Here is a 14,860-nt window from a genome sequence, read left to right as displayed (position 1 = left end):
GCTCATCAGAGCCATGGGGTCACAGAGCACCCCAAAGGGAGGGACCCCGAGGTCCCAAAGAGGGGCAGGGGGCACAGCTCAGCCCCCGTGCCCAGCTGGCACAGGTGAGTGCCCTGCTCCTCCAGGGCAGTGCCACCCCAAAGGCAGGAGGGAGACCCTTCCCAGGCTGTCCCAGGCCCCCCCAAAGGGCAGCACTGGCCCAGGGGGTGCTGCAGACCCCACAGCAAAGCCCCCACTCTGTCCCTGCCAGCCCAGGCTGAGCCCAACCCAGCCCTGCTGGGGACAGGGGACAGTCCCTGCTCCCAGCACAAACCCAAACCTGCCCCAGAGCCCCCACTCCGAGCATTCCTGGCTGGTCCCAAGGCAGAGGCAGCCAAGACAAGCTCCATAGCAATGGATTTTTAAAAACTGAAGTCTTTATTAAAGTTTTATCCAAATTTTGTAACAAAAGATACAAAAGGGCTGGAGATCCTTATTTCTGGGACTAGTCTGACCAATCAAAACCTGACAGTTACTAGGCTAATATAAAATCCATACAATCTGCTAAAAATGCAGGGAAAAAAAATTAGAAGTAACTGCTGCTCTGACTTTTTTTTTTCTTTTTTTTTTTAAATTCCTTAAAACATTTATAAGTTACTCAGTTTGCATTTTACAGGATTAGTTCTTCTCCGAATGGTCACAGCGACTGTACAATGCAAGAGACACCAGCAAAGCGAGGCAGGGAGGGGGGGATGTGCTGCTGAACACACCCCCAGGAGGGGAGGGGAGGGCTGGAGCCTCGGCCCCGGGGACACACGGAGCCCCCAGTGGGAATGCCACAAAGTGCCAGTGCTTGTCTGCACCCCCGGGCTGTCCCTCTGTCTGTCCCTCCCTCCCTCCCTTCTCCCCAGGGATGCGCTGGTTGGACGCCTCTGGGATGGCAGGGAAGGTGGCAATGGGGTTGGGAATGCTGCATGAACCTGCCTGGCTCCCCCAAATCTCCCTCCAGCCACCAAAGGGTGCCACCTCCACAGTGGGGACACGAGGCTGGAGCTCTGTTCCCTGCTGGGAACCCAGGAGGAGGAGGAGGAGGAAGAGGAGGATGCCCAGGCCAGGCTGGCACCAGGGGCCCGTGCAGAGGTGGCACTGGCTGGCAGAAGGACCCTGAGAATTTCCAGGCTAACACGGTCTGCAGGAGCATGGATCACAGTGATGGTGGTGGCTGCACAGGGCTGTGCAGAGTGAAATGAGGGCTGGAGGAGCAGTACCCCCTCACCTGCATTCCCTATCCCTTCCCAAAGCTGCTGCAGGGCTCCCACAGCACAGGCACAGCCACAGGAACCCCCCTCACCTGGGACAGCCCAAGGGATAGTTCTTGAGTGGCCAGTTCCAGTTTATAAAATAAAAATAGGAAAGCAAGTGCAGGGTTACTGCAAGGTGCATCGCAGAGGTACCAGGTCATGCAAGCAGCCCCTCCCTCCCTCCCTCCCCCAAAACCCCAGGCACCCCCATCCCCAGCACTAAAGCATCTTCAAGCATGTCCAGAGATCACATCACCATGATTTCAGATCTGAGACACCCTCAGGATCCTTGTGAGTCCACGCAGATGAACCAGATTTTGCACCCGAGGTGGCTCAAAAAGCGTCTTCAGAGCCCTGGGCTGAGGGCACGAGGGTGGCAAAGGCCTTCTGTGCTGGCAGGGTGACAGCTGGAGCTCTGGGTCCAGTGTGGCACAGCTGATTTGGGACACACAGATACCCTAAGGAGGAGATTTTTTTTTTCCTCTTTTTTTTTTGGCTTTTTTTTTTTGCTTTTTTTTTGCTTTTTTTTTTTTTTTTTAAGCTGCTGCACAAACCACCGAACGGAGAAAAGCCTTTGGTCATGATAGTTGTGAGAAAAAAAAGTGAGCCTTGTATGGAAGATTCCCCTGAATGCCTACAGTATTCTAAATCTTAAAAAAATATATTGTGGACGCTGCAGCCATTACAAAGGGGGAGGAGGAGGAGTGGGAGACAGGGATTTACAGTCTCACACAGACACAACGGGGAGGTTAAGACAAGCACAGTCAGAGTCTGTAAAACTGATTGGCTCGCTGGCATCAGTCATCCTCATCATCCTCTTCGTCCTCTGCATCTTCCTCTCCTTCATCCTCTAGACTTCGTTTTCTCTTCTGCCCACACGGGTGGTCTGCAAAGAGAGGGGGGATTCACTCTCCAGCCCAGCCCAGGGACAGCAGCTGAGCTGGCAGGGGACAGCCTGGCACCATTTGGGAGCAGAACCATGGGACAGACTGGCACCATTTGGGAGCACATCCATGGGACAGACTGGCACCATTTGGGAGCAGATCCCCGGGACAGACTGGCACCATTTGGGAGCACATCCATGGGACAGACTGGCACCATTTGGGAGCAGGACCATGGGACAGACTGGCACCATTTGGGAGCAGATCCATGGGACAGACTGGCACCATTTGGGAGCAGATCCCCGGGACAGACTGGCACCATTTGGGAGCAGAACCATGGGACAGACTGGCACCATTTGGGAGCACATCCATGGGACAGACTGGCACCATTTGGGAGCAGATCCCCAGGACAGACTGGCACCATTTGGGAGCAGATCCATGGGACAGACTGGCACCATTTGGGAGCACATCCATGGGACAGACTGGCACCATTTGGGAGCAGAACCATGGGACAGACTGGCACCATTTGGGAGCAGATCCCCTGGACAGATTGGCACCATTTGGGAGCAGATCCAGCCTGCCCTGCCCCTCCTGCAAAAGCCTGGGCTCACATGAGACACCAACAACTTTCTCTGCCCTCCAAGCATCCTGTACAACAGCTGAAAATGGGATTTTTTTTTGTTGTTGTTGAGCACCCTCAAAACCACAGCATCTGCAGAAATCAGGGACTCCTAACCAAGCTCAGGCACTGTTGAGGCCTCAAATCCTGGGGCAGGTTTGGGACCCTCACTCCAAGGAGGACATTGAGAGGCTGGAGCATGTCCAGATAAAGGAATGGAGATGAGGAAGGGGCTGGAGCACCAGGAGAGGCTGAGGGAGCTGGGAAGGGGCTCAGCCTGGAGCAAAGGAGGTTCAGGGGGGCCCTTGTGGCTCTGCACAGCTCCTGACAGGAGGGGACAGCCAGTCTTGTCCCAGGTAACAAGGTAAGACAGGGTAAGAGGAAATGGCCTCAAGTTGCACCAGGTGAGGCTTAAATGGGATATTGGGAAAAATTCCTTCAAGGAGAAGGAGGTCAGGCATTGGCACAGGCTGCCCAGGAATCACCATCCCTGGAACTGCTCAAAAAAATGTGGATGTGGCACTTGGGGACAGGGGTCAGAGCTGAACATGGTGGTGTTGGACTCAGTATTAGAGGGATTTCCCAACTTTAACAATTCCATGATTCATCCAAGATTATTTGAATTCACACCAGCCACAATATTCTGCCAGCTTTCATCTGGGTGTTTGTTTGTACAGCCAGAGGAGCCTGGCCCCAAGCTCAGGTCTGAGAGGGGAATGTGCCCCCAAGAGATTCCCTCAGACCCTCCTGGGACAGAAGCCCTGCTCCTGCATGGCCCATCAGTTCCCAGAAGTGCTTTTCTGAGCAGCTGACCTCTCACATTTCCCAGAATTACCCAGCATGGCTGGAATTTCATCCCTTTCCCTCCCTGTGTGACCCTGGGTGATGATGACACTGCTCAGCACCAGCTCGGGCAAAAAAGCTGCAGCAACAACAGCACTGAGGCTGAGGAAGCTCCAAAAACACCAAATATTTGACTGTTGAAGGAGCTCTGCAAGAAATTGGATTGTTAGGACTCAACTCACCCTCTTCAGCTTCATCTTCTTCATCCTCCTCACCATCCTCCTCCTCATCTTCCTCCTGGAGTGAAAACAAGAGGGTTTGTAGCAAGAACCCCAATTCCCTGAGCACTAATCCCAGTCCTGCTCCCCTCTGAAGCCTGAGGGTGGCAGGAGAAGCTCTGGATCTCCAAGAGCTCCTCACATGCCAGGGATGGAGCTGCATGATCCATCACTCAGAGCCATGGAAGTGCCAGGCCAGGGCTGAACTGGAAACTCCCTGCAGTTTGTGGCTCTCAGCAGCCCAGAGGGCAGGGAGAAGCCAGAATGGATGGCAAACTCCTGAGATCTGCCCCCACAGAGGCTCCTGTGACACCTGGGTCACCACACAAGGGACACACGTGCGACCTGGTGACAGCCTCACCTCATCATCTACTCCATCCTCCTCCTCTTCACCTTCCAGATCATCGTCTTCATCTTCCTCGTCATCAATGACTTCTTCATCCAAATCATCTTCCTCCTCGTCATCCTCCTCTTCCTCACCTTCTACCAAAAAGGGGGAAGGAGGGAAGTGCCCCAGTTCCCAAACCCAGGCACCTCTCACCCCTCAGTGCTGTGTGAGCAGCAGGCAGGGGTCACAGAGGATGAGGAGGGACAGCACCAAGCCCTGTCACCTCCCAACAAGCCCTGTCACCTCCCAACATGTCCCACTCCCTCCCAGGAGTGGGCTGGGGGAGGAAGAAAGGGTAAAGACCCACAGAGCCCCTCCTGCAGTGCCAACCCCACTGCTGGAACCCACCCTAAAGTGCAAAAGGGGTCGTTACCAAGCAGGAAAACCAGGAGGAGAAAAAACCCTCACCTTCCCCATTCTCATAATCATCTTCCAGTGCATCCCCATCTGCTTCAGGGTCTGAGTCAGGGGCTTCCTGCTCATCAGCATCAAAGCCATCCAGGTAGGTGAGCTGGGGCAGGAGGGCGAACACGCTCTCCCGGTAGTTGATGAGCATCGTCACCTCACAGTTGAACAGGTCCAGACTGTGGAGGTTTGGCAACTTTTTCTGCAAAAAATCCATTTGTTAAGGTTATTTACAGTGCTGTCTGAAGATCAAGAAGGCAAGGAAGGGTGGTTGGGGCACTGCCCAGGTCCAGCACAGAGTGGTTCTGCCACAAATGCTCCTCAGATGGAGAGGAGTCATTGCTCCTCTCACTGTTGGCACAAGAAATTTCTGTCCAGCTCCTCTGTCCTGGCTTCCCTTTCTGGAACAAACTCTCTGTGTATTTGCAAATCTTTCTTGCTTCTGAGCAGGCCCAGCAAGCTCAGGAGCAGCTGAGCTGGACTCATCCTGCTCAAAAGATCAGGCAGAGCTCAGGGAGAGCTGCAGCCTGGGTGCCCTTGGCACAGCCCAGCTCAGGCTGTCACAGCGGGCACCATGCCAAGGAAAGGAGGAGCAAAACAATCCCAAATTCCTTCTGGAGGGAATGGATGGACAAAACAGCCAGTGAGACACATGCCCTGTGTCAGACCTGTCCCTCACAGCATTCCTGGGGCAGCTCAGGTGGAGCCTCAGAGGCCTTTTCCAGCCTCGCTGACCACTGTGGGAATGGGAATGGGAGCCCTGCAGTGCTGGCACAGCAGAACCTTCAGGCTGATGGGACAGATGCCCTCAGTGCTGTCCAGTTACCTCATTCCATGACACCCCAGGTGCCACCTACCTCCAACTGCCTCCGACCCTTTCCCGGTCCCTTCTCAGCTGGGCACTGAGCATCCACAGTTTTACTCATCCAGCCCCATTTCACGCTTCTTTTAGCAACTGGCTGCTGCTTTTCCAGACTGAGGAGCCATTAACTACTGGCCCAGCCTCAAACTGGGATCAAATCTGTTCCCATCAGAACCACGAAGTGCTGTTGGAACAGTGACCAAGACGTTGGATTCCTGCTGCACAGACCCAATCCCCAAAGGAAAAGCCATCCCTGGGATTCCAGCACAGCCTCCACTCACCAAGGGCTCCAGGGTATTGATGTCTTTGATCTTGTTGCCACTTAGGTTCAAGTGTGTCAGGTTGGGAGTTTTCTCTGCTAGAACTTCAAGGCCACCAGAAATCCTATTATCACTCAGCTCCAGCTGAAGGGAGGGAATATCACATGGTCACCAAGTGTTTCAGCTCGTGATACAGGGAAGGAAATTGCACTGAGAACTGGGCTACAACGAGCACCCAAATTTCAGCTCACAGAGCAGCAGGTCAAGTTTGCCCTTAAAAACCCTTTCCTGCAGGGGCACAGCTCTGCCAGCCACCCCCATGCTGGTAAGTGCTCCAAAATCCAAAATATTTATGGTGTCATGAACGTTCTGACAGCAGCCCAAGAGCAGAAAAGCAAGACGGGAAGGGCACTAAACACCTGAAGAGCTCAGAAGGGTTTTGTTGCATGTTAAAACCGACCCCTCTCACTTGCTCAGCACACAAGGAGCAAAATTCAAGATATTTGCTGGCAAATACAGAAAAACCAACAGCCACCAGGGGCAGCACAAGGCCAAGGGCTGCTGGAGATGGCAGCAGAGTCCTGACTCACCTTCCGGAGCTTGTTGAGTTTGGGGAGGTTGGACACAGACAGCAGGTTGATGTTGATCATGCTGAGGAACTCCAGGTTCTCAAAGTCTGAGGAGAGGCCGACCACCTTGCCATCCTCTGAGCGACAGTTGTCCAGGACCAGCTCCTTCACCTGCACAGGGACACCCAGAGCTGGCACCAGAGCTGCCACCGTCCCCCTGGCCTCGAGGTGACATCGCCAACACACCCAGAGCACTGAACCTCCAGGTCCTCCTCACTCAAACTGAGGACCTTAAAACCAAACAACTTTTGGTGACAGTCCCTCACCGTGGTTGGGGTTTCAGCCTCTAAGCACAAGCCACCAACACACTGCTGCTGTCCCCACCAAGTCCCCACCTCCAGGGGTTTGGAACCACGAGGTCACATCCCAAAGCTCCCTGCGCATCAATAAAGCTTTCAGAGTCAGCTTCAGGCTCTGCTAACGAGGGGCCAAACGAGGTCAGCTGGGTTTGTCCCCTCCCACTTTGTCCCCCCACACCCCTGGGGTGCCAGGAAACCCGTCCCCACAGGACTGACCTCGCTGTGACAGTGACAGTGAGGTGACACAGGTGCCTGGGCAGGGCTCAGCACACGAGCCCAGCCTCAGGCTGGTGACACAAGACCACTGATGGCACCAAACATTGTGCCCAGCATGGATTCCACATCCAGGAGCCTCCAGGAGGTTCAGCACACGAAGGAATCAACCCCCCCATGCCACCAGGACCACCAAGCACCAGCACAGAACTGTCCTGGAGGGAAACACCCCTGTCTCCCCAGATGCAGCCCCAGCTCTCACAAACCACTCCCAAAACCTGCTTTCACCCCACACATTCTTGACAGCAAGATGCAAAAATGAGCCTTGGCCAGAAGGCTTGTGGCGCTCTCCAAATCCCTCCTTCGCAGCGCTCCCATTTTCCCTCTCCTGCTCACACCAGCCAGCTCCCAGAGTCATTTTAAACACTCTGCCTTCCCAGAGAGAGAGCCTGGGGCTGAGGGCCATCTCTGCCACCTGCACAGCACAAGCTCAGAATGAATTATCACCTCAAACTCCTCAAGTGGCATCGCTGCTCGGGGGTTTGAGGTGAGGCTCTCCGAAGTTTTGGAGCAGAGTTTGTTTTGCTCCCCAACACGTCAGAAAACTGATGTGCCCCAACCAAAGTGGGACTGTCACTGCGGTGAGGGGAAAGGTGGCAAAGGCCAGGCCTGGGTGGCTGCTGCTGTGAGGTGTAGGCACAGAGGTGAGCCTGAACTCCAGCAGGTCATCATGGAATTCCGGAATGGTTTGGGTTGGAGGGGACATCAAAGCCCATCCAGTGCCATGGCAGGGACACCTTCCACTGTCCCAGGCTGCTCCAAGCCCTGTCCAGCCTGGCCTTGGGCACTGCCAGGGATCCAGGGGCAGCCCCAGCAGAGCCTAACCCAGCCAAGCCCAGCTTTACCCCAGGCCGGGCCCTTTCTGAGGTCCCAGGACACTCAGCAGGTCCCGGGACACGCAGGGACACCCAGCCCTGACCCCGCTGGCTCTGCAGATCCTGGCGCCCGCAGCTCCTCCTGCTCAGCCGTTCTGCTCCTGCAAATCCCCTGGCCCTGCACGGAGCCGCTTTAATCTCCACCCAAAGCCCCGCTCGCCGCCCGTTCCCCCCCGTGCTCGGTGCCACGGCACCACCGAGTGTCCCCGGGGCCAGGGAGGGACCGGGCACGGCCCGGCGGAGCGGCCCGGGAAAAGGGGAGATCCAGGGAAAAGAGAGCGGGGAGAGCCGGGGAAAAGGGAGAGCCGGGGAACAGGGAATGGGGAGATCCAGGGGAAAAGGAGATACGGGGAAAATGAGAGATCCAGGGGAAAAGAGACCGGGGAGATCCGGGGAAAAGGGGAGATCCAGGGAACAGGGAATGGGGAGATCCAGGGAAAAGGGAGAGCCGGGGAAAAGGAGAGATCCAGGGGAACAAGGAGATCCAGGGGAAAAGGAGAGATCCAGGGGAAAGGGGAACGGGGAGATCCGAGGAACAGGGAACGGGGAGATCCGGGGAAAAGAGAGCGGGGAGATCAAGGGAAAAGTGAGGGGGGAGACCGGGGGAAAAGGGGAGATCCGAGGAAAGGGGAGATCAGGGGAGACCCGAGGAAAAGGGAAGATCCGTGAAGGGGCGGCCGGACGAGACCCGGGGATGAGGCGGCCCCGGGAATGAGGCGGCCCCGGGGCGGGTGCGGAGCGCTGGGCCCGGCCCCGCGGCCGCCAGCGGAGGGGAACGGGCGGCCCCGGCGGCACCCAAAGGTTCATCCCCGCAGCCCCCGAGCCCTTCGCCGGGCGGAGGAGCCCGCGGGAGCCGCTCCGGGCCCGGCGGGGCCCCGCTAACATGGCCGAGCCGCCATGGCCGCGCGGGGCCGCCCCGTTCCCCGGGCCCGCTGGCTGCGGCGCGGCGGGGCCCGGCCCTGCCCGCTGCCCGTCCTGCTGCTCCCCGCTGCCCCCTCCGCGGGCCGGGCCGGGCCCCGCCACCGCCACCGCCGCCTCCAGCGCGGCCCCGGTGCGGGCGGGCCCCGCCGCGCACGTGCGCGCCGCCATGCCGGGGCTGCGGGCCCGGCGGGAGCGCTCCCGCCACAACCGCCCCGTCCCCACCCCGCCAAACCCGCCCGGTCCCCGCCGTGCGGGACCCCCGCGGGCCGCTCCGCCACCGCCAACCTTCCCCCTGCCGCCAACCCCTCATCCCGCCCGCAGCACGTGCCGCCCCGCGCTCCCCCGCCGCACCTCGCTCGGCTTCTTGTTGCGCAGCTCCAGCGTCAAGCGCTTCTCCATCTCCATGCTCCCGCCGCTCCGCTCCGCCGAGCCCGAGCCGCGCTTGCGCTCCCGGTGCCGCTCCCGGTGCCGCCGTTCCCGGTGCCGCCGCTCCCGGCCCCGCCGCGCTCCCGCTCCCGCCCCCGCCCGCGCGCGCGCCGCCGCCGCCCGGCGCAGGAAGAGGCGCCAACGGCAACAAAGGCGCGCGCGCCGCGGCCCTGCGACAGCGCCCCCTGCCGGCAGCGCCCCGCACATACACACAGACCGTCCCCAAGGACCCGGGTTCGAGTCCCGGCTCCGCACGGAGCCGGCCCCGAGGGCTCACCGGGCGCTGCCCACCGGCTCACCGCGTTCCGCAGGCATGTTCGTGTCCCCAGGCACCGCTGCCAGCTGCAGTGGCACGTTCCGGTCCTCAGGTGCCGCGTTCCAGTCTTCAGCAGAGTGTTCCAGTCTCCGGAGCTACATTCATATCCTCAGGCAATGTGTTCCGGTCTCCAGTGCTGTGTTCCCATCATCAAGAACCAGGATTCCTTCTCCAGAGCCACATTCCCATTCCCAGATACCATGGTTCCATCTCCAGGGTCATGGTTCCATCTCCAGAGCCGTGTTCCCATCCTCAAGCACTGCATTCCCATCCCCAGGCGTTGTGTTCCAATCTCCAGAGCCACATTCCCATTCCCAGAAACCATGGTTCCATCTCCAGAGCATGTTCCCATCTTCAGGAACCAGGATTCCTTCTCCAGAGCCACATTCCCATTCCCAGATTCTATGTTCCCATCTCAAGATACCATGGTTCCATCTCCAGAGCCATGTTCCCATCCTCAAGCACCGTGCTACCATCCCCAGGCATTGTGTTCCAATCTCCAGAGCCACATTCCATTCCCAGATTCCGTGGTTCCATCTCCAGATACCATGTTCCTGTCATCAAGAACCAGGATTCTTTCTCCAGAGCCACATTCCCATTCCCAGATTCCATGGTTCCTTCTCCAGAGCCATGGTTCCATCTCCAGAGCCACGTTCCCATCCTCAAGCACTGTGTCCCCATTCCCAGGCGTGGTGTTTCCAGTCTCCAGAGCCACATTCCCACCTCCAGGCACCATGTCCCAGTCCCCAGGGGCTGTTCCCACCCCCAGGCACCACAATCCCTTCTCCAGCTCCTGCTCCCACCCCCAGGTGCCTCTGGCAACTTCCTGGGGTGACCCAGCTGGGGGTTGGGTTCTTCTCCTGAGTCCAAGGCACAAGAGGAAAGGCCTCAAGCTGCTCCAGGGGAGGTTTGGAGTGGAGATCAGGAGAAATTCCTTAAATTCCTTCACAGGAAGGGGGGTCAGGCCCTGGCACAGCTGCCCAGGGCAGGGCTGGGGTCACCATCCCTGGGGCGGTCAAGCCACACGTGGATGTGGCACTTGGGGACGTGGGTTAGTGGTGGCCTTGGCAGTGTGGGGTCATGGTTGGACTCGATCATCCCAGAGGGCTTTTCCAACCTCAGCAATTCTCTGATTCCATTTTCCTGTCCTCAGTGCCACTTTTCTGTCCCCAGTGCCATGTTCTTGTCCCCACTGCCATATTCCCATTCCTAGGGCCACTTTCCCATCCCCAGTGCCATGTTCCTGTCCCCAGTGCCACTTTTCTGTCCCCAATGCCACATTCCCATCTCCAGGGCCATGTTCTCATTCCTAGGGCCACCTTCCTGTCCCCAGTGTCACTTTCCCATCCCCAGGGCCATGTTTCTGTCCTCAGTGCCACTTTGGTGTCCCCAGTGCCACATTCCCACCCCCAGGGCCATTTTCCCATCCCCAGTGCCATGTTCCTGTCCCCAGTGCCACGTTCCCATTCCTAGGGCCACATTCCTGTCCCCAGTGCCACTTTGTCCCCACTGCCATGTTCTTGTCCCCTGCCACATTCCCATCCCCAGAGCCATGTTCCTGTCCCCAGTGCCACATTCCCATTCCTAGGGCCACATTCCTGTCCCTAGTGCCATGTTCCTGTCCCCATTGCCACCTTCCTGTCCCCCTTCCGGGCCCCTGTCCCCGTCCCTGTCGCTGTCCCAGCCCTCCCTGCCCGCGGGCAGGGCTGATAAGGGCAGGGTGTGTGTCGGGCTCTGGCTGCAGGAAGGACGAGATAACAGCGGGACCTCCCTCCCTGTTTGTCCCTTCCCTGTGTGACAGGGCCACTCGGAGCCCTGCTGTCCCTCCTGGAACGCTGCTGGCCTCACAGGGACAGGGCAGGCAGGGCTGTCACTGCCCCTGGCCCAGGAGGTGACCTCAGCCCCGCTGTCCCTCCAGGGGGTGACAGAGCTGGTGGGACCCCTCTGCAGGGCTGGGGAAGGTCCCCACTGATGGCACAGAGCCACCAGTGCCAGGGACCCCACATTCCTGCAGAATTTGGGCGCTGCTGCCTGTCCCTGCACCCCAAGTCGCTGAGAAAGGAGCCAGGGAAATGTTTCTGATCCAAGTAAACAGGAACACGAGGGCTCCCAGGCCAGGCCCCACTGTCCCTCATTGTCCCCTCTGGCACAGGGCCACCAGCCTGCCTTGTAGGGCAGGAAATGGCTTTGTGGGCCACCAGCCTGCTGTCACTGGGAGGAGCAAAACGTCCAGCACAGAGGCTCAGCTCCAAAGGGACCAAACCCAGGCTTTGTCAGAGCTGATAAGGGCTATCTGCCCTGAAAGAGGAGAAAAATAGCCTTGAACGCATTTTTGGCACCTCTGTGACTGCTCTGGCTGAGCACAGCTCGGGTTCTCCAGCCAGAGAGAGGCACCGAGGCAGCTCCCCCTCCTTGGGGGCCCTAAGGAGACCCCAAACCCACCCAGGTCTGGGGCTGTGTGGGGCTGGGCAGAGGGGATGGAGGAGATTTGGGGTGGATGGAGGATGGATGGATGATGGATGGATGGATGGATGGATGGATGGATGGATGGATGGATGGATGGATGGATGATGGATGGATGGATGGATGGATGGATGGATGGATGGATGGATGGATGAGGATGGATGATGGATGAGGATGGATGGATGGATGGATGATGGATGGATGGATGGATGGATGGATGGGATGAGTTTTGGGGATGGGATGAGTTTTGGGGGCACTGAAGGAGCAGGAGAGCAGCCCAAGCCTGGAATCAGGACAAGCTCTGAGTGTCCTGCCCAGCTCAGTCACACCTCGAGGGAATGAAAGGATTTGAAAGGGAATGGGGGTGGAACCATGGAAATTTTTAGTTTGGAAAGGAGCTTTAAGACCAACGAGTCTAACGGTGAGGCCAAGGCCAGGCTGGACAGGGCTTGGAGCAGTTTGGGACAGTGGAAGGTGTCCCTGCCATGGCAGGGGTGGCACTTTAAAGTCCCTCCCGTCCCAAACCATTCATTGATGTGACGATTCTACAACCATCGAGCCCGGCCACAATGGGTGGCTCGGGGTGATCCCAGGCTCCTCCGACCCTTTAGGGCTCCATCCTGGGGGAAAGGCAGGTCCAGCACCCGAGCTGTCCCCGGTCCCCGGCCCCGAGCCCTGCAGCAGCGCAGGCGGGAGATGCTCGGAGCCATCCCGCTCGCTGATCTGCATTTGTTTGAAGGTTCTTTCATGTCCCCTTTGAGGCTCGTTTCCTGTCCTTTGTAGCGAACAATGGCCTGTCCCCCCCTCCCCGGGCCGGGGTGGCCTTATCTCCCCTCCCCTGGGCCGCGCTCCCTCGGGAGCTGAGCTTTTCTCTTTGCCTTCCAATAAAACCCCGGCTCTGCTTCCCCGTGTTGGGGAAGATGAAACAGGAAAGCCTTATAAATATGATTGTCTGGCAAAAGATTTTGAGAATATAGAAACTATAAGCGAGATTGAAATGAAAGCAAGCTTTGAGATCCCTCAGTCACTGAACAACGGGAAAACAATGGCATGGCCAGCTGAAGGTGATCCCCTTTTGATGAACAACACCCTCTGCTTGCAGACAGCTCCAAGGGTCAGAGCAGACCCTGCCAGCCTGGCAGAAGGGGCCCAAAGAGGAGTTTTTAGGGTTTAAAATGTAACACAGTATGGTAATGTAATGATTCTTATAGGCTGTATGGAAATGCTATAGGATTTGTACATTGTACTAGATTGGTTAGTGAGAATCAGAATATTCAACACAGAAGATGATTTATTGTATTGTAATGGGAACTTTGCTCTCTTGCCTTTTACTCTCTCACCCTCTCATCCTCTCTGCCCCTCTCTTCTCTCAGCCCTGCTCTGAGCTGTGCCTGGCAGCTCCCAGCAGGGCCCTGCACCCAGGCCCTTTGCAATAAACCCCAAGTTTCACGACCAGAAGAAGATTTATTGTATTGTAACAGGAATCTCGTCCTCTTTTACTCTCTCTTTACCCTCTTACTCTTCCTCACTCTCTCATCTCTTTACCAGCTCTTGCCTTCTCTCAGGCCTGCTCCAAGTTGTGGCTGCAGCTCCCAGCAGGGCCCTGCACCCCGGCCCTTTGCAATAAATGCAATTTCCATGACCTGGCTGCAGAGATCTCTCGTCTCCGTCCATCCCCACCGTTCACCCCCGACGCTCCCACACCCCCGGATGGGTTTTAAAGCTGCAGCTCGCAGGGGATGTCTGGGAGATGCATTTGCAGGGATCTCGGTTCTCTGTGCTCGGGCAGATTAACCCAAGCCGGTAATTTACTGCAGTGACAGCGCTGCCAGGCTGGACTGGAACTGCTGACAGGGGTTGAAATTCAGGTCTGCAGCTTTTCAGGCAAGCTGGAGCACAGATGCTGGGGAAAAAAAAAACGTATTATCTGTCTGTTATACAACACAACATCACCGGGCTGTGTTTTATACGGAGTTTAACTGCTTCACTCCTGGCCCGGTGGCTCCTCAGAGTCCCTGGGGAGCCCTGGCTGTGCCACAAGGAGCTGCCCAGCACAGCTCTCCAGTGCTAAAATCAGCCACAAGGATCCCCCAGGGGTCCTGTGTCCTTCAGGAGAGCTGGGGGTGCTCACCTGGACAAGAGGAAGGCTCCAGGGACACCCCAGAGCCCCTGGCAGGGCCTGAAGGGGCTCCAGGAGAGCTGCAGAGGGACTGGGGACAAGGCCTGCAGGGACAGGAGCCAGGCAATCGCTCCCAGTGCCAGAGGGCAGGGCTGGATGGGATCTTGGCAATCAGGAATTGTTCCCTGGCAGGGTGGGCAGGCCCTGGCACAGGGTGCCCAGAGCAGCTGGGGCTGCCCCTGCATCCCTGGCAGTGCCCAAGGCCAGGCTGGACAGGGCTGGGAGCAGCCTGGGACAGTGGGAGGTGTCCCTGCCATGGCAGGGGTGGAATGGGATTGTCCTGTACCTGGATTTTCCGGTACCCCAATCCCTCTCCCTACCCCAATACCCAATCCCAATTCCTTTCCTGTACCCAAATCCCATTTCCTGTACCCCAATCCCTTCCCCATATCCCCATCCCTTTCCCGTACCCCAATCCCGTTTCCCGTACCCCAACCCCAATTCACGTACCCCAATCCCTTCTCCTGTACCCCAATTCCCTTTCCGTACCCCAAAACAATTTCCGTACCCAATCCCTTTCCCCATACTCCAATCCCTTTTCCCTGCACCCCAATCCCGTTTCCCGCTCTCCGCCTGCACCGCGGCCCCGTCACCCGCAGGGGGCAGCACCAGCCCGGCCATGGAGGGGCCCCGGGCCCTGGGGGGGTCCCGGGGATCCGGGGGTCACGGGGGAATTGGGGTGGGAATTGGGGTGCGGGAATTGGGGTGCGGGAATTGGGGTGC

At 57.8% G+C, this 14,860-nt stretch overlaps 1 protein-coding gene across 2 annotated transcripts; it reads right to left on the bottom strand.

Moving 5' to 3' along the window:
- Window positions 1-1,922: 1,922 nt before the first annotated feature.
- On the bottom strand, window positions 1,923-9,255 carry LOC118697120 (acidic leucine-rich nuclear phosphoprotein 32 family member B). 2 transcript variants are annotated; one of them, XM_036399621.2, is made up of 7 exons: window positions 9,105-9,255; window positions 6,347-6,496; window positions 5,778-5,900; window positions 4,638-4,836; window positions 4,203-4,324; window positions 3,806-3,860; window positions 1,923-2,166 (listed from the first exon to the last, which is right to left on the bottom strand). In XM_036399621.2, exons 1-7 carry the CDS (start codon window positions 9,156-9,158, stop codon window positions 2,078-2,080), a joined length of 792 nt encoding a protein of 263 aa, XP_036255514.1. In that variant the 5' UTR covers window positions 9,159-9,255; the 3' UTR covers window positions 1,923-2,077. The 2 variants fall into 2 exon arrangements, with proteins under 2 accessions (XP_036255514.1, XP_036255515.1); XM_036399622.2 differs by having other exon boundaries at window positions 4,203-4,321.
- Between the last annotated feature and the right edge of the window lie 5,605 nt (window positions 9,256-14,860).

Source organism: Molothrus ater, unplaced genomic scaffold (assembly GCF_012460135.2).
Source record: "Molothrus ater isolate BHLD 08-10-18 breed brown headed cowbird unplaced genomic scaffold, BPBGC_Mater_1.1 matUn_MA649, whole genome shotgun sequence".
Taxonomy (NCBI): Eukaryota; Metazoa; Chordata; class Aves; order Passeriformes; family Icteridae; genus Molothrus; species Molothrus ater.
Note: the sequence above shows the minus strand (reverse complement) of the source record. Positions and strands in the feature narration are given on the sequence as shown.